General features: G+C 41.3%; 1 protein-coding gene across 1 annotated transcript in view; it reads left to right on the plus strand.

Moving 5' to 3' along the window:
- The window catches only part of xkr7b (XK, Kell blood group complex subunit-related family, member 7b), a 44,361-nt gene extending 22,141 nt beyond the window's left edge, over positions 1–22,220 (plus strand). The window contains exons 2-4 of the mRNA XM_028453246.1: positions 4,408–4,607; positions 14,867–15,086; positions 20,556–22,220. Of these exons, the coding sequence (XP_028309047.1) occupies positions 4,408–4,607; positions 14,867–15,086; positions 20,556–21,363 (1,228 nt within the window). The 3' untranslated portion in view covers positions 21,364–22,220. The remainder of the gene's footprint in view (positions 1–4,407; positions 4,608–14,866; positions 15,087–20,555) is intronic.
- The last annotated feature ends 687 nt before the right edge of the window (positions 22,221–22,907 follow it).

The following is a 22,907-nucleotide window of genomic DNA, read 5'->3' on the forward strand; positions in this document are numbered from 1 at the left end:
GGTTGGAGACGGAGTTTCGTCATCCATGCTGGTTTGTTTTGGTCATTCACGTGTGTGTGGCGAGTAGGCGTGGCGACGCTTTGACTTCCGGATTTGAGGTAGATGATTTTTTAGAACCGAGTAGTCGACGTTGTTGCTCCAGGCCTAGTTCTAAGCAGTGGTGGGTGTGATAACAACTGTTTGATAGAACTGACACATTTAAAAAAAGAAAATAGGGCTTAATGTCTACGATTTTAACACAAACGCTGTGCTGTAAATGAACGGTCAGGTGGTGTGAGTCTACAGTATCTTATCAGTGTATGCAAAGTTGAAAACGTTTCATTTAGAGATTTCCTGAAGCTTGTTGCGCCCCCTATGAACAAGTAAAAACACAATGAAAGCATAGAGGAAGCTAGTGTTTCAGTCACAATAATTCCTGCTTTTTTAAAAAACTTTTTTAATGTGACAAAGAGAAGAAGTGGATAAAATGATAGATATCATTAGCATTAATCTACAGTGTATAATGATTTCAACCTTCCTAATGGGATGGAGGCTGTACATTCACGTGACCTAAACATCTTGTTTTCAGATATTTAGAGTAATTGTGAATTTATCAGTAGTTTTAATACTTATGAGTTTATTTTTTCCAAGAATTTAATTACACAAAATTGTTTGTGTTGTTGAGAGTTTTACATGTTGTGTATTTAAAAGAAACTAAAGATAGAATGTTATTTAACTGTTGGTTTAATTTTTATTTTTTTATGATCTTGGTGCATTCTGGTGTTAGATAATGTGGTCTTCAGCACTATAGGAAGCTTTTATTAATAAAAAATCTTAACATAATGAACACTTTACATCATGGGTACATTTAAACGTATTTATTTGGTGTTGAGGACCTGCGTTTACAGAATGAAAGTGAACATGAAGATGGTTTCTATGAAGTTAGATACGTTTTTAAAATCAGGCAGATTGACTTTATGGAGGTTTGATGTAAAAAGGTTTCAGACCCCAAAATACTCCTAAAGAATGTCCCTCAACTTCATTTGGAAAAGTCTTCATTCATTAGAAGTTATGATGCTCAACACGTGCACATACTGGACTGAAATTACAGTTAATTAATCAGCTTCTTAATGAACGTTCCTCCCATTCTCAGCATGAGTTTCTATGTAAACACTGTGAAGCTAAAGGTTTACCTGAAAGTCTGAAATCTCCCACAGACACAAACACACCATCAGTATTTAGGGAACATTCAGGAAGTGGTGATGTCAGATGAGGAGAAGGTGTGACACTCAGCATTCGTCTTTGTTCCAGTGAAGAATAGTCGTTCATTCCCTGATGATAAACGCCTCCTTCCTCCTCCTCCTCTTCCTCACTGATAGATCAGCTCTCCATCATCATCATCATCATCATCATCCTCACCTGGGATTGTTCTTTCACTTTGACTCCTTTTTTCTTTCCTTCCTTGAATTATTCTCCTAGACAACAGTAAACATCCTGAGGAGAACCCAGTCTGTTCTGTTACTGACTCACACACACACACACACCTGTCTTTCTGTTAAACCTATACTACCTTTCATTACGTCAGTCGTCTCTAGATCTCACTCTGGTTTCTTTACGTCACGTCTTCAGATCTCGTTGTTGGACGCACTGACCCTCTGTGACTCTGAGCTGTCACTGCAGTGGAACCCAGACCACATATTTCTTTCCCTCTGTGTGTTTGGGCCTCAGCAGAGAAGAGCTCAAATTTTATTACATTATACTAACAATACTGAGGAAATATCATCCTGTCATTTAATACAAAAAAATACAATTCTTAATATAATGTACAAATATATTTAAGTTCCATAAAACAGGATGTATTACTGTTAGTTTCATGTCACAGATAGTTCTACCCAGTGACGTACTGTGACCACTAGGGTAGGATCAAGACCACCAATGTCAATTTCATATGTTTCTGCTGGCAAGTGTTAATTCAGTTAAATTCAATTTTATTTGTATAAAGCAATTTCCAACAAAATCATCTCAATGCACTTATCAAAATATAAAATTCATAATAAGAAAGAAAAAACCCAATAAGATCCACATGAGCAAGTATTTATCATCTAACAATATCAACATCATAAACACCATGAAAGAAACATAAACATTATTTAATATAGCCTCCATACTCTCCAACAACATATATCTCATGACACGACAGCACATCTGTTGTTTGTGTTGGAAACACAGAAACATGGAGAAAATGACAACAACAACAACTCAGAACATCCTCAGTGAGGAACATCCACAAAGTCAATCCTTCCTTTTGTTCCATTCACTGTAGAAAATACCAACAATGTTCTGACCTTATCTTTGCTGAAGGTCTGGTAGCTCAGGTGTTGGTCTCTATCTTTTAAAAGATGTTGTTTTTCCTGAAAACAAAATTTATTTATTGTCTCTAGCGCTGTCATCCTGACTGTAGTGTTATCCCTCCCACTAGCTAGAGAACGTAGCAGGAGCCACGTTGGATCAATTCACTAATGCACTGTGAACGTACGTATAGCAATTAGCATAGCACGGTTACGTCCAAAGGTAGCGTAGAGAGCTGTCTTTGGACGTAAATGGTTTTCATCTTGGAGAACTGACTGAGCATGTGCAAACACATAAAAACACGCTATGGGAACAGAGGCAGAGCAGCAATGTGCTTTTGGGAGGGGGTGTGGCCTCCTCCTGGCTCCTCCTCCTGCCCTACAGCGGTTAGGAAATAGTGATGTTTAGAGATTTGGGTTATGAAAAGCACAAAATGCTGATACTTTCAAACTTATAGGTACTGTAGGATATTGGAAATGGAAAAATAAGTAATTTATAATTATATTATAACTAAAACAAATAATCAAAATATCAATTCACCCATGGGTAGGCACTGCCTACCTTGACTGCACGCCACTGGTTCAACCTCAGGTGTGTAGTAGAAGTTTAAGACTTTAGGTTGGTTTTTCTTCTGTTGTTCTTCACAGTGTAAATGGTGAAGCGACACTGTCCCCAGTAGTTCATGTATGGTACTGCAGCAAAAATCATGAATTTACAACATTAACTCATTCAGTGCCGGCCGTTTTAAAGCATTTTCACTGATTTTTAAAGACCCACAGAATATTTTGTGCCATGACAATCTAAAATCTGAAACCAGATTCTGAAATATTAGTCTCTACTTTCATCAAAAAAAGATTTGTAGCTTGTTTAGTTATTCTGTAATCAGCTGTTGAATAGAGCAAGTTTTACACAAACCACCAGTTTCAGTTTTTAATCTGTGACTTTGAAGCAATTTTATTTTATTTTATTTTTTGCTTCATTGAAAACTATAACATCTGAACATTGGTTTCCTTCTATAAATAAATAAATAAATAAATAACAACACTGAGACCAGGCTTTAGATGGAAAAATTATTATTATTTTTCTATCTGGCTCACCGTTGAATGTTTTGCTTACTGTATTTTGTATCTGCAAAATTCATCACTCTTTACAGTGATGACATCATCATCACACACAGACAGAGGTTCCTTGCTTTTATAGAGAGATACGTATTGCATCCAACACTGCACTGTTAAAGTACTTCACATATTAATATTTTATTTTAGACATACATAGTTATTTGGTTGTGTTATAAAACAATCTTGACAATAAAGTTGAATCTTTATAGATGTACATATTCCTCTTAGCAGCCTGTTTACTTGGATGATGTGCTACACTTTCAGTTGTATGCCAAAAAAATGAGTTATGATGAAACCCAACCATCATTCACAACACCACCTATTGGTAACAGGAAATCATAGACATTATATTTGCACAGAACAATGCAGGAAAGTTAGTGATATAATCCTTGAAAATTATCAGCTATGTCTCAACACTTTAACATTTCTGCCATACCTCGACATGCAACACGCCTCGTCCCACGTGGTGCACGTTGAGGTGCACACCTGTGAGTTCCTGTTTACAGCTTTAATTCTATTTATTTCTTTTGCCCCTGATAAGAATCTACTTATTTCCTTTGATTTTACGGTGTTTTCAGTTTGTTTTTGTGTTTCTATCTTTATTTACACATCAGGGTGAACAATCAGTATGATCAATAATAGCTTTCCTAACTCAAAACCATAATATGTTACAGAAGTCTGCTTTAAATGGTTTGGTCCACATTCGTCCTCTGAAGGCGACGGTAAATCATTGCTGATGTTAGCGAGAAACGCGCCTCACAAAGAACGAGGGAAAAATAGAATCTTTTCTCACAATAACATAGAGTAGTGTTTGGATGCTATGCTAACTAAACATGTGGCTACATTTGTTGTTGCTAATCCGAGGTTTATTGATCTTTATCTTCCCAGGGTTCAGATGATGATCTCATCAGCGCCCCCTGTGGCCCCCAACGACTTAATAATTGTGTCCTCCCTCCCTCAGGTACGTCCACGCCCTGTACCTGGGCGCTCAGAGCCGAATGCACGGCGCCGGGCCTCGCCGTCACTTCCACTGGCGCCTGATGTTTGAGAGCGCTGACATCACCATGCTCCGCCTCCTGGAGGCATTCCTCAAGTCTGCGCCGCAGCTGGTTCTGCAGCTCAGCATCATGATCCACGGGAACGGCGTTCTGCCTCTGCAAGGTGATGCTAACACTTAGCATAAGCACCGCTTTCTGCCAGGCTGGGCTCAATTACAATTGTTATTGTTCAATGGGAAATTAATTACAATTATAACGTAATTATATTTATAATTTGGAAAATTCGTTGCTGTTGTAATCGCAATGGAATTGTAATTGAATTAAGATAATTGATTTTGTAATTGAAAATTCTATAAAATACTTTTATTTACATCATGATTAAACACAAACATGTTATAGTGTCTCACACATACGTAGTTAATTATTAAAATATGTTTCATATCATGTTGACCTGTCTCTTCTTCTGAGGATCATTTTAGCATTTTTTAAATAATTGAAATCGAGTATAATGATGGACAAAGGCCAATATTCTTAACATACCAATATTTTCATTGATCAGGAATCCTAACAAGGAAACCAAGAGATGATAAATTAATTACCTTATCATTAGAGATGCTAACAGAAAGCTAACACGTGTTAAGTTTTAATGGGATTATTTATTAAAGGATCAGTAATTGTGATTACAGTAATTGTAACTGAACTTTAGTAAAGGAGAAAGTAATTGTAATTGACATTCAGGGAAAAAATTATTATCGTAATTTTAATTGAATTTGGAAAAAAATGCCAGATAATGAAATTGACTTAATTGAAGATGTAATTGTAACTGAAAAATGTAATCGGCCCCACCCTGCTTTCAGGTTTAACAGAACATGTTCTTTAATTGGATCTATGACCTCATGCAGTCATGTAATTTGACACCAGACTCAGGAACACTTTATTTACCTGGTCCTAAAATAAACATTAATGCTGCAGTTTGTTTCAACTTTCTTTCACCTAAAACTCGACATGTTTTCTTTGATGTTTTCACTTTGTTTTCAGTGTTATTATTCAGTGTTATTATAAGACAAGGCAAATTTATTTATAAAGCGCATTTCATACAAAAGGCAACTCAATGTGCTTTACATGATAAAACATTCAAATGTTTAAAATCAATAAGAACATTTAAAATCATCAGTAAAATCATCATGACATCATCATCATGACCATAAATCTCTATCAATCATATACAGTAGATAAAAAAAGTTCCTTTAACTTTGATTTAAAAATGTTCACATGTGATGCTGACTTCAGCTCTGCTGCAGTTTGTTCCACTTCTTTGCAGCATAACAACTAAACACAGCATCACCATGGTTACTGTGAGCTCTGGGCTCCACTATCTGACCTGTGTCCATAGATCTCAGAGACCTGCTGGGTTCATACCTGACTAACATCTCACTGATGTATTCTGGACCAAACCCATTCACACATTTATAACCAGCAGCAGAACTTTACAGTCTCCTCTGAGGCTGACTGGGAGCCAGTGTAATGTGTTCTGACCTCTTTGTTCTGGTTCAGACCTGAGCTGCAGCGTTCTGAACCAGCTGTAGATGTTTGATGAAGACCATTACAATAGTCCAGTCTGCTGGAGATAAAAGCATGGACCAGTTTCTCCTGATCTTTCTGAGTCATTAAACCTTTCACTCTGGAGATGTTCTTTAGGTGGTAGAAGATGTTTTTGTGATAGATTTGATCTGATGCTGAATGTCAGATCTGAGTCAATCAGAACACCAAGGTTTTTGACTTGGTCTTTATCTTCTAAAGATCCAGACTCAGATACTTGCTGACAGCAGTCCTCTTTTCCTTGTTACCAAAGACAATCACCTCCATCTTGTCATGGTTTAGTTGAAGGAAGTTTTCACTCATCCAGCAGTTTACTTTTTCTAAACAGTCTGTAACAGTCACTTTTGAATGTATAACGCCCCAAGGTGGCGCCTCTTTTATTTTGGTATGTTTATTAGGTCACTCTTCTTCGTTTACTTCCTCTTTTTTTTTATTGTCGTGGACATCGGCCGCATGTACTCAGACCGATGTGCAATGTGACGAGTGGTGAAGCCCTCATATTTCTAATTTAGAATAAACAAGACCGTGTGGAAATCAAGAAGTCTTGCTCATTTTGCTATCCAGCAGCACACGTCCATGGCAAGATACATCACCACGCGTTACAAATGGCGCCCGAACATTTTTCTCTGGACCACGGTCAAGCTTTTGGAGCCCGCTAAGAATTAATCTGCCTCACCTGGGTGTTTTTCGGTGATTCCCGTGCCTTGGTGGACGCCCGGACGGCTTTTGCCGGACATCGCCACAGCCTCGGTATGAGCGGGACCCGTCTAATTCCTGGATGCTGGTGAGTGCTGCATCGGTTTCCTTGGATGAATAAATATCAACTCCACGGCACGGATTCAGACCACGGATCTACTTTTTGGACTTGACTACTTCGGATTCTTCTTCTGCTAATGTCTTCTACCATATGGAACTTTAGATTGAACTTTTAAAGCCGGTTTTGAACATGGAAATCCCTCGCTGGATTGCATGGGCTCTTTTCCCTCTGCTGGGACTGGAAGGACCATTGACTGTGTGAGTAGTGACTATAGTGACTGTAAATGTGAGTGCTAGTTATGTACTAGGGATAAAATACAACACTATTATAGATTTCGCATTAGCCACTCATTGTGTCAGCTATGTCTGATGTGATTATGATCACTTTAGTCTCCTTTTAGTTTTGGGGGATGTTTTGCTAGCAGCCTTTTCAGAGTTTTGTCATTTTTGTGCGCTTTTTAAAAAAAAAATAAACAAGAACCAAAAAAAAAAAAAACAATGTCAACATAGTTTAATCTGGCTGACTCTTTTATTACTTTAGAAGGACTGTACTGTATTTTAGTGTAACCTTTTTGAAAAGTACAATGGCGTACTACCCAAAATTTGACTCTGACATGGAGTTTATCTCAGTACCAGAGCAGGGTGTTGTTGATGATACAAATCCTGACCTTTGACAGGAAGTAGTTGACCTGAGGGCAGAAGTAGGCAGACTTAGTGACTGTTTACGTGACTCACTGAACATGCAGCGGAGTATGCTCAAGCAGTGGGATCGTCTCGCAAAGAGAACCCTGTTCCTCCTGCAGTCCTACAGTCTCCTGTTTTCCCAATGGCTACGTCCACGCCCCACGTCCCTACTACAAACAGAGCGGAGCCAACAGTCAATATGAACATTACTAATCCATTCCACCCACCCCACTCACTGGAGCTCGGAAGCACTTCCAGGGTGATCGCGGCAGCGTTGCATCACGCTAAACTGGAGCCCCCTGTGTACGCTGGGGATGACAGAGTGCTACCTGAGGACTGGTTACAGGCTGTTAGTGCATACAAATTATCTTTGAACCTGACCGATGAACAGTTACTGAATGAACTGCCGCGTTTTCTTTCAAGAGAACCCAGGAAATGGTTCATGGCTCTGAGCACCCACATCACATCGTGGGCTCGGTTTTGTCAGCTGTTCAAGACTGTTTTTCTGCCCTCTGACAACCAAGAAAGCGTTCTGAGGGGACTTTTGGATCGTGTTCAGGCTCCCAACCTTTGTTGCCCACATGTTGAGTGAGTTTAAAAAACTAAAAAGCCCACCTCCAGAGGAAGAGCAAATTGAGCTTATTAGTAAACACTCTCTTGAGAAATACAGAGTTGCATTGTATGACGCCAACATCGTTTCTGTGATGAACTTTTGCTGTGCGCTCATGAGCTCCACTCAGTGCTCGGACCGAGTAGGTCACAGACTTTTTCAAGTTACAAAGAGCAGCGTAAACCTGAGCCTTACTGCTTTAAATGCTCTCGGCCTGGGTTTACCTCTCGCACCTGCCCGGACTGTAACAGCCAACCTTATTCAGCGCAAATTGGTGCTGATGCCGTGGGGCCTGGCCATGTTAATGCTTCTCCAGTGCCATGTCCTCCGGACTCAGAACTGCAAAGGACTGGTAATGATGGCACCACGCGGGTCTGCCGCACAACAGGCTGTCGGGAAACTATAGAGGGGGGAGGACATTTCGCCAAGGCCAACCTCCCTCCAGTCGCTAACCTGAGCCTCACTCACCACCTTCACCTCAAAATGGACTGATTCTCGGACACTTGGAAGACAATTTTTCAGACGTCCACTGGAATACTCCTCTGAGAGCAAAAGTGAACTTTAATGCTACTGCTGTGGATGCCACTCTTGTCACGGGTGCTTCTCTATCAGCTGTGAGAGCAGATCTTATTCAGTTTAATGGCACCTACCCCAGCAAAACAAGTGAGTGGATTGGACCTGCAGTTAACCTTGCCAATAATGCTCCTTGTTTCCCCGAAGGTGTCACTTGGCTCAATATTGGATTCATGAACAAGAACTTCTACCGGCGTTTTGCAGTATTCCCAAAGCTGTCTTCTCCTTTCATTCTGGGAATGGATTTTATGGCAAGAGCTTTTGTATCAATTCACATTCCCACAAGAACAGTTTACATGGATGATGTCCCATGCCCTCTTGTGGATGAGGAGGAGGAGGACTATGATAATGAATACCTACATTCGACTGGAACGATAATGTCAATTGAATCGCTTAACTCAGATCTCACAGCAAAAGTGTCGGAAGCAAGCCTCTCTGGGAACAACAAATACGCTTTGGTTGGGTTGCTCTCCAAGTTTGGCCCCATGTTTGATGGTCATCTTGGTCGAACAGCTCTCACCCGAACATGTCATTGAGACCGGTGATGCGAAACTTGGGAATCTCCCACTTTATCGCACGTCACGTGCTAAGAAACATGTGATTGAGGAACAGGTACAGCAAATGCCGCGCCTGTAGTCATTGTCAACAGAGCAGCCTCTGACCCAAGGTTCTGTATAGACTTTCGGGGTCTCAACCAAGTGACTCGAAAAGACTCTTATCCCTTACCTCGAGTCGATGAGTCTTTAGACTTTTTGGCAAGGGGTAAATTTGTCTCAACGTTGGACTTGGCACGAGGTTATTGGCAGGTTGCTGTGTCAGAGGACTCAAGACCAAAAACTGTCTTCATCTCACACTGCGGTCTCTTCCAGTTTCGGGTGCTCCCCTTTGGGCTTTGCAACGCGCCCGCAACTTTTCAAAGACTGATGAACTCTGTACTTGCTGGCCTCATTTACAAGTCGTGTCCAGTCTACCTTGATGACATTGTTTTTGCCTCACCTACCTTTGAACAGCACTTGGGGGATATTGGGGAGGTGCTAGACAGACTTAAAGCTGCTGGCCTGTCTTTGAAACTCAAAAAGTGTCAGTTCTGCCTCAAAGAGTTCACCTTCCTCGGCTACCGCATCACGTCGTCAGGTGTTAAACCGGATCTGAACAAGGTTAAGGCGGTCCAGGAGTTTAACACCCCCTCCATGGTGAAACACGTTCGACAGTTCCTTGGCCTGACTGGATATTATCGCCTCTTCATTCAGGATTACGCCCGCCATGCTGAACCTCTTCACGCTCTCATGAAGAAAGACATCACATTTCACTGGGACGACAATTGCCAAAGAGCCATGGACATTTTGAAAAACCATATCACATCGGCCCCTGTCCTGTCATTTCCCGATTTCAAGCGCCCTTTTTCCATCCACACTGACGCATGTGACGTTGGTCTAGGTGCAGCTTTAATGCAAAAGGATGACAAGGGTCGTGAGTATGTTGTGGCTTTTGCTAGTCGCTCCCTTCACAAGGCTGAACTTCCATACTGCCCTTCGGAGAAGGAGTGCCTTGCTGTGATATGGGCCCTGGAGCACTTTCGCCCATATGTTGAAGGTGTGCATGTCACTATCTTTACTGACCACAGCAGTCTCAAATGGCTTATGTCCCGTCAAAACCCCACTGGCCGGCTTGCCCGCTGGTCACTTCGTCTACAGGACTTTGACTTCACGATAGTGCACAAAGCTGGCATACACAACAAAGTGCCTGAAGCGCTGTCTCGAAACCCCTTACCGCTGTCTTGTGACAGTCCAACAAACCTCTTACCAGAACACGCGGCCATTGGCAGTTTAGACATTCGTGCCCTGCCCCCTGTCTTGCTAGCTGATTGTCCGCAATTGAGACAGCTACAGTTGGATGATCCAGTCGCAGGTCCGCTACTCAGGGACATTGAAGCAGACTCACAGAACTGCTCAGACAATGACGATGTGTTACTGTATGTTGTGTATGATTCTCTTCTGTATTACAAAGACTCTAAGTCCAAATGTGCTTTGCACCCTTTGAAAGAGCTAAAACTGTTTGCCCCTACTTCTATATTTGGACAATGATGTTGCCCCTCTTCCCCCACTTACAGACACTGTTTCTGGCAATGATCCATTTCCCTTTGGTTCACCAGACAATGGCTCTGTTGCTGATGTGGACACTGTTCCTACTGGACGTTATGACCTTAGGCCCCGTCGTTGCCCCAGGGTTACATCTGGTTGGTGTGACAAGAAGTGGAGAAATGTTTTTCACACTGATAGACTTGATCTGAAGTGAGCTGCTTTCGGTTGAAACGGCTTCATATGACAATGTTGCACTACATTTTTATGTTATGACGTTGTAGGTGTTTTTATACGTTATACTCAGCCATGTTTGGTGCTATTTTCTGATTGAAGTTTGCATTTCTGTTGTAAAAAAAAAAAAAAAAGAAAAAATCCTCTGATTTATTTGTTTTGCCAAGTATTTGGGTCGAATTTTTTTTGTGTGGTCTTTGCCCTGTGATTCTGCCTACCATAACTGTGTTCTATGTATAGGATGCTGTTTTGTGTGGTTGTGTCTTCTTCAGCTGTGTACGGCTGGGGACAGCCGTTTTCTCACCAGGGGGGACTATGTAACAGTCACTTTTGAATGTATAACGCCCCAAGGTGGCGCCTCTTTTATTTTGGTATGTTTATTAGGTCACTCTTCTTCGTTTACTTCCTCTTTTTACTTTAATGTCGTGGACATCGGCCGCGTGTACGCAGACCGATGTGCAATGTGACGAGTGGTGGAGCCCTCATATTTCTAATTTAGAATAAACAAGACTGTGTGGAAATCAAGAAGTCATGCTCATTTTGCTATCCAGCAGCACAAGTCCACGGCAAGATACATCACCACGCGTTATAAGTCACACAACACTCAATGGGACCATAATCATCTGGGTTCAGTGATAGATATAGTTGTGTGTCATCTGCGTAGCTCTGATAATAAACCTTACAGTTGTGTAAAATGTGTCCTAAAGGAAGCATATAAAGGCTAAACAGAAGAGGTCCAAGAACAGATCCCTGAGGAACCCCACAGGACATTGGTAATCTGTCAGATTCAAAGTTTACAATGTTTACAAAATAACTTTGATCCTCCAAGTAGAACTTAAACCATTACTTTAACATTTAGTCCAACCCATGTTTACAATCTGTGCAACAACATTGTATGATCTACAGTGTCAAATGCAGACTTAGATCCAATAGAATGAGAACAGATACTTTTCCTGAATCAACCTTATGTCATTGATCACTTTGATCAGATCAGTTTCTGTGCTGTGATGAGAACCAAAACCTGACTGAAATTTATCAAATATTTAGTTGAATGTTAAGAATTGACTCAGTTGGTTGAAGACCACCTTCTCAATGATCTTGGCCATGAATGGAAGGTTCTGATTGGTCTATAGTTAGCCAGTATAGAGGCATCCAGTGTTCTCTTTTTAACAGAGGTTTAACAGCAGCTACTTTCAGGGATTTTGGTACGGTGCCTGATTGGAATGATCAGTTAATTATCTGACACAAATCAGTGATAAATGACTTTACAACAGTTTTAAAGAAGTTTGAGGGTTTTGTGTCAAGGCAACACGTTGATGGATTCAGCTGCTGAACAGTTTCCTCTATTGTTTTTGGGTTCACTGTAATAAACTCTAACATTGTAGTTGACTCCTCCCTCAGTGGTTGAAGCTGTTCAAGCTTTTTGTGATTAGACGCAGAAACACCTTCAGCTTTATGTGAAGCTGGAAAAAGTCCGTTTTTTTGTTTTGTTTTTTTTTTTAAACTTCAGCATCAGTTACACACCATTTATCACCAACACGTTACATTCATTTATAGTTCAGTGCCAGAGATTCTCACAGAAGCAACATCTGGTTTCTTTTCCTGGTGTTTGTTAAGGTCGTCCTCACGTCTTCACTCACTTTAATATTTCACCTTCAGAAGAAGCTTCAGTGCTGGATGATTAACTTTAGACTTTAAATAGAATTATCTGCATTACCTTTTAACCAGTTATTTTAGAACATTATCCAGACAAACAGGGACGAATTCAGGAAAATGTTCAGATTGTCAAAAAAATAAAAATCAAACAAAATTTCAAGAAAAAAGTGCAAAATTATTCTAAAACAAATAAATACATAAAACAGCAAGAAAAACACACAGAAGAGCAGAAATACACCAAAAATATCAAACTGACTTGAAATAGGACTAAAAACTAAAACACAAAAATTATGACTAAAGTACAAAAACAAACTCCACAAATAAAAAATACAAAAAAAACATAAAAACAAAAAGTTTCCTTCACTTCATCAAACAGACTTTTTCAGGATATGAAACAGACGCTGTTGATGAGACAAAAACCTTCATTAAAACTTTGTGTGATTGACTTTTTCGTACAGGATGTGAATCCCCTGTGACCTAGTGTTGTGGTGGTCAAGACCGGTCTTGTTTTAAAGGTCTTGGTCTCGTCTCGGACTCTGAAGCATTTTGACTCGGGCTGCCCGGACTCGGGATTTTCCGTCAAGACCGTTCGAGACCAGCACTAATTCCTGCTATTTTTAACCTTTTTTATAATGTGATAATAACACGGAGAAGAACGGGATAAAACAATCCTTTATTCATTCTTTAATCCACCCTGTATAATGACCACAACCTTCCTTAATGTGACTGAGTGACGTGTGTGACACTCATACGTGTGTGGCTCCGGTGTCAGTTTGGACCGCGGAGAGAAAGGGAGAAATGAACTAATCACTGGTAAAAATCCCAGTAAAACTCCTGAAAACAATAACTAGTAATAAATATTATCTCTGGTAAAGACAGTAGCTCTAATAACTGGTAAAATGATAAACTGATGATATTACAGCCTGTGAAGGCTGGATAGGGGACGCACTTACTCTGCTTCTGGGTCCTAGTGCCAGCCGAACGGTGAAGCCTGTTCCGTTTACCGTGTTTACTGAGGTCCGTGTGTGTTTAATAAGTCTGTGTGTGTTTAATAAGTCTGTGTGTGTTTAATAAGTCAGTGTGTGTTTAATAAGTCTGTGTGTGTTTAATAAGTCCGTGTGTGTCCGTGTGAAAGTCAGCATGTTTATGCATCTGTCCATCCACTCTTTTCATTATATCCATGTCTTTTAAGGCTTTATTACATAATGTCGGCTGTAGTCCGGGCCGCCGCCATCTTGGTTTATGTCGTCACCAGCGCGTCATCGCCGCAGAGTTGCACTCAAATAATATTAAATATTTTTAAAGTGGTGGTTTTTTTGTGACTTTAGACTCCAATTACATTTATGTATATAATATGTTCCCCACAATATAAACAGGTTCAAAATATAATTATTTTTTATAGTTTCTGTTTCCACTGTATCCAGAATAATAATAATAATTATATATATATATATATATATATATATAATAACTATTGATTAATTTGTTACATGACTTTTCCAGGGTTTGAGTTTGTTTTATTTAGTTTCACATCTACCTGTAGATCTATGTTTTTTACACTGCTGACAACTTGTTTGTAGTTTTATTTCAGAAAGTTTCACTTTTACAGTTACAGTTGGAAATCTTTGTGAATTGAATATCCAGTTATATTACAGCAACCAAATTAAACTATATCAACTAAGTGAATTAATAAAAATAACCTGTGTAAAGGCTTTTTCAAACTAAAATCTTATCTTGTGAAATCTGTGACCTGTTAAACCTGCACAACTGAAAGAATCAGAATAAAGAATCATTATTTCTTGGCAGAAATGCTTTTAAACACTTGCTGTACATTCAGCTGACATAAAAATCTTGTTTTCAAATATGTAGAATAATTGTGAATGTATCAGTAGCAGTAGTAGTTTTAATATTTTAGTTAATTTTTTGCAGGCACCTTTTTTTTTGTCCGTCAAATGTATTTAAAATAAACTAAAATTAAAGAGAGATGTTATTTAACTGTTGAACCTTGCCATAATTTTATTTATTTTTTTTTTTTTTTAAATTGAAAAAAAAAATGTTTATGGTCTTGGTCTTGGTCTCGGTTTGTCTCGGTCTTGGTCTTGACTCGGTCTCGGCTCCCGAAAGTCTTGGTCTTGTCTTGGTCTCGGTGCATTCTGGTCTCGGGCAAGTCTTGGTCTCGGATAGTGCGGTCTTGAACACAACACTACTGTGACCTCTGACCTCTGTGTGCAGGCCTCTCAGCCTCAGCGTCCCTGGTGTCCCTGGCCTGGATGATTGCCTCCTACCAGAAGGTTCTGAGGGATTCTCGTGATGATAAGCTACCAATGAGCTACAAGGCCGTCATCGCTCAGATGTTGTGGCATTTCTTCACCATCGGAGCGAGAACCGTGGCCTTCGCCCTCTTCGCCTCCGTCTTCCAGCTCTACTTTGGGATCTTCATTGTGAGCCACTGGTACGTCTCAGAGTCCCCTCCATAGACCTCATGGACCTCCACAGACCCCATAGACCCTCATAAACCTCCATAGACCATCATAGACCCTTATAGACCCCCATAGACCCTCATAGACCCCCATAGACCCTTATAGACCCCCATAGACCCTCATAGACCCCCATAGACCCTCATAGACCTCCATAGACTCCATAGACTCCATAGACCCTCATAGACCCCCATATACCCTTATAGACCCTCATAGACCCCCATAGACCCCCATATACCCTTATAGACCCCCATAGACCCTTATAGACCCTCATAGACCCTTATAGACCCCCATAGACCCTTATAGACCCTCATAGACCCCATAGACCCTCATAGACCCCCATATACCCTTATAGACCCCCATATACCCTTATAGACCCCCATAGACCCTTATAGACCCTCATAGACCCCATAGACCCTTATAGACCCCCATAGACCCCATAGACAATCATAGACCCCCATAGACCCTCATAGACCTTGACAGACCATAGACCCTTATAGACCCCCATAGACCCTCATAGACCTTGACAGACCATAGACCCCCATTGACCCTTATAGACCCTCATAGACCCCCATAGACACCCATAGACCCTTATAGACCCCATAGACCCCATAGACCCTCATAGACCCCATAGACCCCATAGACCCTCATAGACCCCACAGACCCCATAGACCCTCATAGACCCCATAGACCCTTATAGACCCCCATAGACCCCATAGACAATCATAGACCCCCATAGACCCTCATAGACCTTGACAGACCATAGACCCTTATAGACCCCCATAGACCCTCATAGACCTTGACAGACCATAGACCCCCATTGACCCTTATAGACCCTCATAGACCCCCATAGACACCCATAGACCCTTATAGACCCCATAGACCCCATAGACCCTCATAGACCCCATAGACCCCATAGACCCTCATAGACCCCACAGACCCCATAGACCCTCATAGACCCTTATAGACCCTTATAGACCCCATTGACCCCATAGACCCTTATAGACCCCATATACCCTCATAGACCCTCATAGACCCTCATAGACCCCACAGACCCCATAGACCCTCATAGACCCTTATAGACCCTTATAGACCCCATTGACCCCATAGACCCTTATAGACCCCATATACCCTCATAGACCCTCATAGACCCTTATAGACCCCACAGACCCCATAGACCCTCATAGACCCTTATAGACCCTTATAGACCCCATTGACCCCATAGACCCTTATAGACCCCATATACCCTCATAGACCCTCATAGACCCTCATAGACCCCACAGACCCCATAGACCCTCATAGACCCTTATAGACCCCATTGACCCCATAGACCCTTATAGACCCCATATACCCTCATAGACCCTCATAGACCCTCATAGACCCCATAGACCCTTATAGACCCTTATAGACCCCATATACCCTCATAGACCCTCATAGACCCTCATAGACCCCACAGACCCCATAGACCCTCATAGACCCTTATAGACCCCATTGACCCCATAGACCCTTATAGACCCCATAGACCCCATAGACCCTTATAGACCCCATAGACCCCATAGACCATCATAGACCCTCATAGACCCCATAGACCCTTATAGACCCCATAGACCCTCATAGACCCCCATCGACCCCATATACCCTTTTAGACCCCCATAGACCCTTATAGACCCTCATAGACCCCATAGACCCGTATAGACCCCCATAGACCCCATAGACAATCATAGACCCCCATAGACCCTCATAGACCTTGACAGACCATAGACCCCCACTGACCCTCATAGACCCCACAGACCCCATAGACCCTCATAGACCCTTCTAGACCCTTATAGACCCTCATAGACCCTTATAGACCCCATAGACCCCATAGACCCTCATAGACACTCATAGACCCTCATAGACCCCATAGACCCTTATAGACCCCATAGACCCTCACAGACCCTTATAGACCCCATAGACCCCATAGACCCTCATAGACCCTCATAGACCCCATAGACCCTCATAGACCCTCATAGACCCCATAGACCCTCATAGACCCCATAGACCCCATAGACCCTTATAGACCCCATAGACCCCATAGACCTTCATAGACCCCATAGACCCTTATAGACCCTCATAGACCCTCATCGACCCCATAGACCCTTATAGACCCCATAAACCCTCATAGACCCCATAGACCCTTATAGACCCTCATAGACCCCATAGACCCTCATAGACCCCATAGACCCTTATAGACCCTCATAGACCCCATAGACCCTTATAGACCCTCATAGACCCCATAGACCTCATAGACCTTCATAGACCCTCATAGACCTTCATAGACCCTCATAGACCCTCTGATACCGCTTTTCCACCAGGCAGGAGCTGGAGCTAGCTTTGGAGCTAGCACATGTTTTGGCTACAGCTCAGCTCTGAAGTGGGCGGGTGGTAGGCGGGGTTATCGATGGTCCTCAAAAAACAAAGAGCAGCCATTTTTTAAGCTAGCGAGCCGCTGGTCACGTTAGCGCAAATGTGACAAAAAACATTTAAAAGTGAGTCCAAAGTGAGTGAAAGAAGACAGAGCAGTGGTCAGAGGAGGAGAACATTGTTTCCTGGTTCTGTGGGTGTCTGAAGAGGTTCAGGAAAAGTGGGCGGAGCCCCACGGACCAAACAGAACTACAGCCATGGAGGAGCTGGTCCTTTAGAACTGTTAATAATGGTAAGTTTTATTTCACCTGTTATTAAACTATTACCAATATTAACTTGCTACAATATTCCCTCATTAATATTATTAAAGTTACGTCTAACGTGGTACAGGCTAGCCAGTTAGCCGCTGGTTAGCTAGGAAACCATAACAATACTTTAATATTCCTGAAAGCAGCAGTAATATATCATTGATCTGTATTCAGAACTGATGTTATTGTTACACAATGATTATGTAATAATATTAATGTGGTAACAACGTTTCTGATCATTTCACAGTTAGATTTAAAGGATCATCTGTAGCTCAGCTCATCTTCATCTCAGAATAAATACAGTTAGATTTATTCATTCTATGTAAACATCAACATGATCAATATTATCTGTTGGTTCATCCTGAAATATTATTATACATCATTTACATTAATTATATTTGTTTATGAATAAATGAAACTATTATTAAGAACTAATATTATTTTCTATTCCTGATCAAAACAAGGCTCATTATTAATCATAAAGCATAGCACACTCTATATTATACACTTGTTTTATCATATTTACTGTCGAGAAGTTTAGTGAAATACAGGGGATATAATTTAAGAGGAAAACTATATTTGAAGGTGAACAATAGTGAAAACGGTTTACATACAATGTAAACAAAGGTATAAATATATTATTATGTAATTATCATAAAAGTTTTTTTATTGATTTATATATTGCCCCTCTAAATTTAATTGATTAAATTTGTGATGTAAATTTTAATTAGTTTAATATTAAGTACATGTCATACATTTGTGTATGTATATGTTTGATGTGAATGTATAAACTGTATATATAAAACTTATATATATTGAATGTATATTGTGAAAGTAGTAACATAAGCTAAATATACTGTATTTGTGTGTGATATTATGTAAAGAACCTTAGTTTTATTGTGATAGAGTAGATTTATATAAGCTTGGCTTCAAACTAAACACTTTCAGCTGAAGAATTACACAATTGAGTGTTTGTTTGTTTTTGTATTTTCTTATTGTGGAGAATGCTGGAATAAATAATAAATTCAAATATTATTTTTTATTTTTTTATGCAGAAAAACAAAGGATGATGTTGACACAGATGTTCTTCCATGGAGCAGTCAGGACACGGTTCATGGACCAGAACCAGGACCAGGACTACGTCCATGGTCCAGAACCTCCAGCTCATGATGAAGTCCTCAGCACTGGTTGAACTGGTGTTGGTTCTGGAGCAGATAGAGGCAGATTTTGGTCCTTTCTAATAGAAAACCTACAATCATTTATAAAATAAATGTTTATATATATTGTGTTGGTTTGTAAATCTATTTTTACTTTGTGTAAATAAAGTTACTTATTTTGTATTCTACAAGGTCTTTGTTTATTGTTTAATACCTACTTGTAAACACACACATGTATTTTATTCAGATAATTTATTTACTCTTTACATCCACACATTCTGAGTTTCAAACATCAGCATTTGTTTGATCGTTTGTTTGTTTGTTTGTTTGTTTTTTGCCCTAAGATAGAAACAGCAGGGCGGAGCTTGTTTCTTAGATGAGAAATATGGACCAATGGGAAGAAGAAGAAGAGGTAAAAAAGACAAAACTAAACTAGGCTTTTGTAGAGAGGGGCGGAGTTTGGGATGACGAATAAACTCTTCAGCAAACATTGCGACAAAAACCAACAAACACAACATTCAATTCAATACAACCGCATGTTAGCACCAGGGGGAGGGTCTTAGAATGTGTAGTTCATAGGTCAGCCACAGGGTGGCGCTGCCTTTACGGCCTCGCCTCCTGCTGCTATCTGCAGAGAAGGAGGAGGGGAGGGGGCCAGAGGAGACATTGAAGAAACAGGTTGTGTGTGTAATGTAGGAGTGAGAGTCAGTGATGTGTAGGCGTGAGCCTGTTTTCTGAGATGGGACGGCGTTGCCGTAGAGATGACCTCCAGAATTGGTTAGCCGAACCAGATCGCAGGTGTTCATGGAAAGTAAGGGAAAGGAACACCCTCCATGGAAGAGTGTGGAGAAAAAACAGACCTTGACAGGCTGTTCATCTTGGGGGCCAAATGAGATAAGATAAGTGGTTTTCAGACGGGCTAGACACAACATTGACTACAGTCGTACTGTTCCGGGTCATTCCCATAATCCAATAATGTGGTCATCTCCCTTGACACAAACTCTCCACTCCTCTTAAAGTTCACACGGTGGATTCTGAGAATTCGGCCCCTTTCTGTCGTTCACTAGCGGCTTCCAATAATGCTGCCACCGTAATCCCAATTTTGCGATAAATTAGAAAAACTCCAGTTCCAAACAACAGAAGACCTGTTATCATAGTGTAGAAAGACCAGCTGATCAATTTCATGATTTAGATTTAGGATCGAGATGCAGATAGAGCAGCAAGCAGGAAAAAAGGCGTGTGTCCATTGTTTTTTTTATTGTGCAAAATAGATATATAAATAAGTTCATTGAAATCCAATTTTAAAAATGTTAAAATTGTGACTTATTTTTTTATTGTAAAAATGTTATTTTTTTTTTTTTTTTAATAGAAAGTACATTATTGAAAAAAAAATTAAATATGATTTTAACCAGTATTTTATTTCATCACTAGACATTTCAGATGACCCCACGTAGGGTTACGACCCCAAGGTTTAGTATAATATTCTTAAGGCTCCTTACGATGAGTCATCAGTTCTAATAACGTTCTCTGCTGTGATTGTGGTGCTGATGGTTCTTCTTCGTTGGTGCTGCTCCAGGTGTTTGATGACCTTCTGGATCATCCAGGGTGAAACTGACTTCTGCATGTCCAAGTGGGAGGAGATCATCTACAACATGGTGGTGGGCATCATCTACATCTTCTGCTGGTTCAACGTGAAGGAGGGGCCAAGTCGGTTCCGTATGGGCGTGTACTACTGCGTCACGCTGGGGGAGAACGTGGCACTGACCGCAGCCTGGTACGCGTACCGCGGTCCGCACACCTCGGACAGCGCCGCCCTGGTGGTGGTGTGCCTGGTGGCGTGCAGCTTCGCCCTGGGGACTTTCTTCATGCTGCTGTACTACTGCTGGCTGCACCCGGACGGGCCGGTCCTGGGCTCCCAGTGGGGGGGGTGCGTGGACGAGGGCGTGGTGGGTGCCGGGGGGATGGGCGGGGTCATCGACGCCTGCCTCACGCCCTCCCAGGGCTCCCAGACGGATATGGTAATCACCAGTCCTCCCAGGACCCTCCCCAGGACTAAGGACCCAGGGGAGCCGGCCCCCGGGGAGCGGGACAAAGAACGGGACCGGGACAACTGCCTGCCCGTCTTCCAGGTACGCCCCTCTCCCTCGTCCTCTCCCGCCCTTCTCCACAGGACCTCCTCCTCCTCCCGAGCCCACGAGGGGCCCGTGATCCGGATCGACCTCCCCAGGAAGCGCTACCCGGCGTGGGATGCCCACTTCATCGATCGCCGCCTGCGTAAAACCATCCTCCTCCTGGAGACGTCGTCCGCCGTCAGCCCCCGGATCCAGTACCGCAGCAGCCTGATGGGCAGCAAGGAGGTCCTGGAGTACGAGACCACGGTCTAGACCTGGACCAGCACAGCAGAGACCACCTGGGAGCACGTCGCATGAACACACCATGCGGAGCTAATGTGCTAACACTCACCGCCATAATCTGCACTTCATTTAAAAGCCTGAAAGTGAGAAATGTAGTAATCTATTACTCTGGGACCAGCAGAGGTATTATGGTCTGTGCTGCTCTATCACAGTCGCTACAAGAAGCTAATGAAGCTAACAAAGCTCACAGAGCTAACGGAGCTAATGAAGCTAATGGAGCTAAAAGGGAAAATAATGCTCCAACAGGAAGTGACATCACACTTTAGAGAAGAAACGTCATTTAGGAATAATGTTTGGTCCATTAGATCACCATCATCAAGCCACGGGAATGGTTCCACAATCAAGCTTTTATTTTGAAAGCAGAATCCGTGCCAACTTCCTGTTGTTTCACACATGGACTAATGTAACAAACTTGACCTGATCTTTTATTCTGAAGCCACGTCTATTCTGGAGTCGATAAACAAACTCAATGATTCCCAGAGCTTGACCTGGTCACGTGCACACGTTTGGAGTCACATGCACATCATGAGACACAGGAAGGACTTTTAATGTGAAGTTCTCTACAGTCCAATAATCCTCATGTCAGATATAAGCTGCAGTTAGTGAACGAAGCTAATGTTGTTCACTTTGTTTATCTGTTAGGACAGTTGTTCTCAACCTTGGGGTCAGGACCCCATTTGTGGTCGCAAGACACTAGGAGAGGGTCACCAGATAATTTCTGAACAATTTGAGCCCATTTGTGCTTATTTTTACCATTTTTCTGCAACTCCACCAAACTCACCATATTTTAAGCTATTTTCATCACTTTTTCTTGCCATATTTTTGCTCCGACACTTTTACATCACATTTCAATGATTTTTCTGCGCAATTTTTCTCCTTTTAAGACATGTTCAGCACTTATTAACCATTTCCACCACGTTTCCATCTAATGTCACATATGTTGACCCATTATTGACACTTTTAACCTCTTTTCACCAAATTTCATGATTATTTTTACCAATTTAACCACAATCACTGTTTAAACTAATTGTTCCAATATTAACACTTTGAACCATTTTTACCACTTTTTCTGTCTGTTTTTATTCACTCTAATTTGCATTTTTTATCTAATTTCTCTGGTTTTTAAAATCACATTTCACCTCCTTTTCCACCATTTTTATTCACTTTGAACCATTTTATTAGTGATTAAAACCATGATTTCCATCTTTAAGATGACTATAATAATAATAATAAACATTCCTGGATAACAGTGGATATTATTCATATGAATAAATAAATGTGGTTATCACAGATTCATAGAACAATAGACCATCATTTTACTGACTTTATGGATGGACCCCAAAAATCTCTCCTTTATTCCCCCTTATAGATGGTTCTGTCTCCACATGACTGTTCTTCAATGTTCATGTCTGTGTTCAACCACCTTCAGCTACAGTGGGGGTCCCTGCTCTCTGGGACCTTGATTTTGGAGGGTCCCCGCTCTATGGGACCTTTATTTTGGAGGGTCCCCACTC

Source organism: Gouania willdenowi, chromosome 7 (genome assembly GCF_900634775.1).
Source record: "Gouania willdenowi chromosome 7, fGouWil2.1, whole genome shotgun sequence".
Classification (NCBI taxonomy): domain Eukaryota; kingdom Metazoa; phylum Chordata; class Actinopteri; order Blenniiformes; family Gobiesocidae; genus Gouania; species Gouania willdenowi.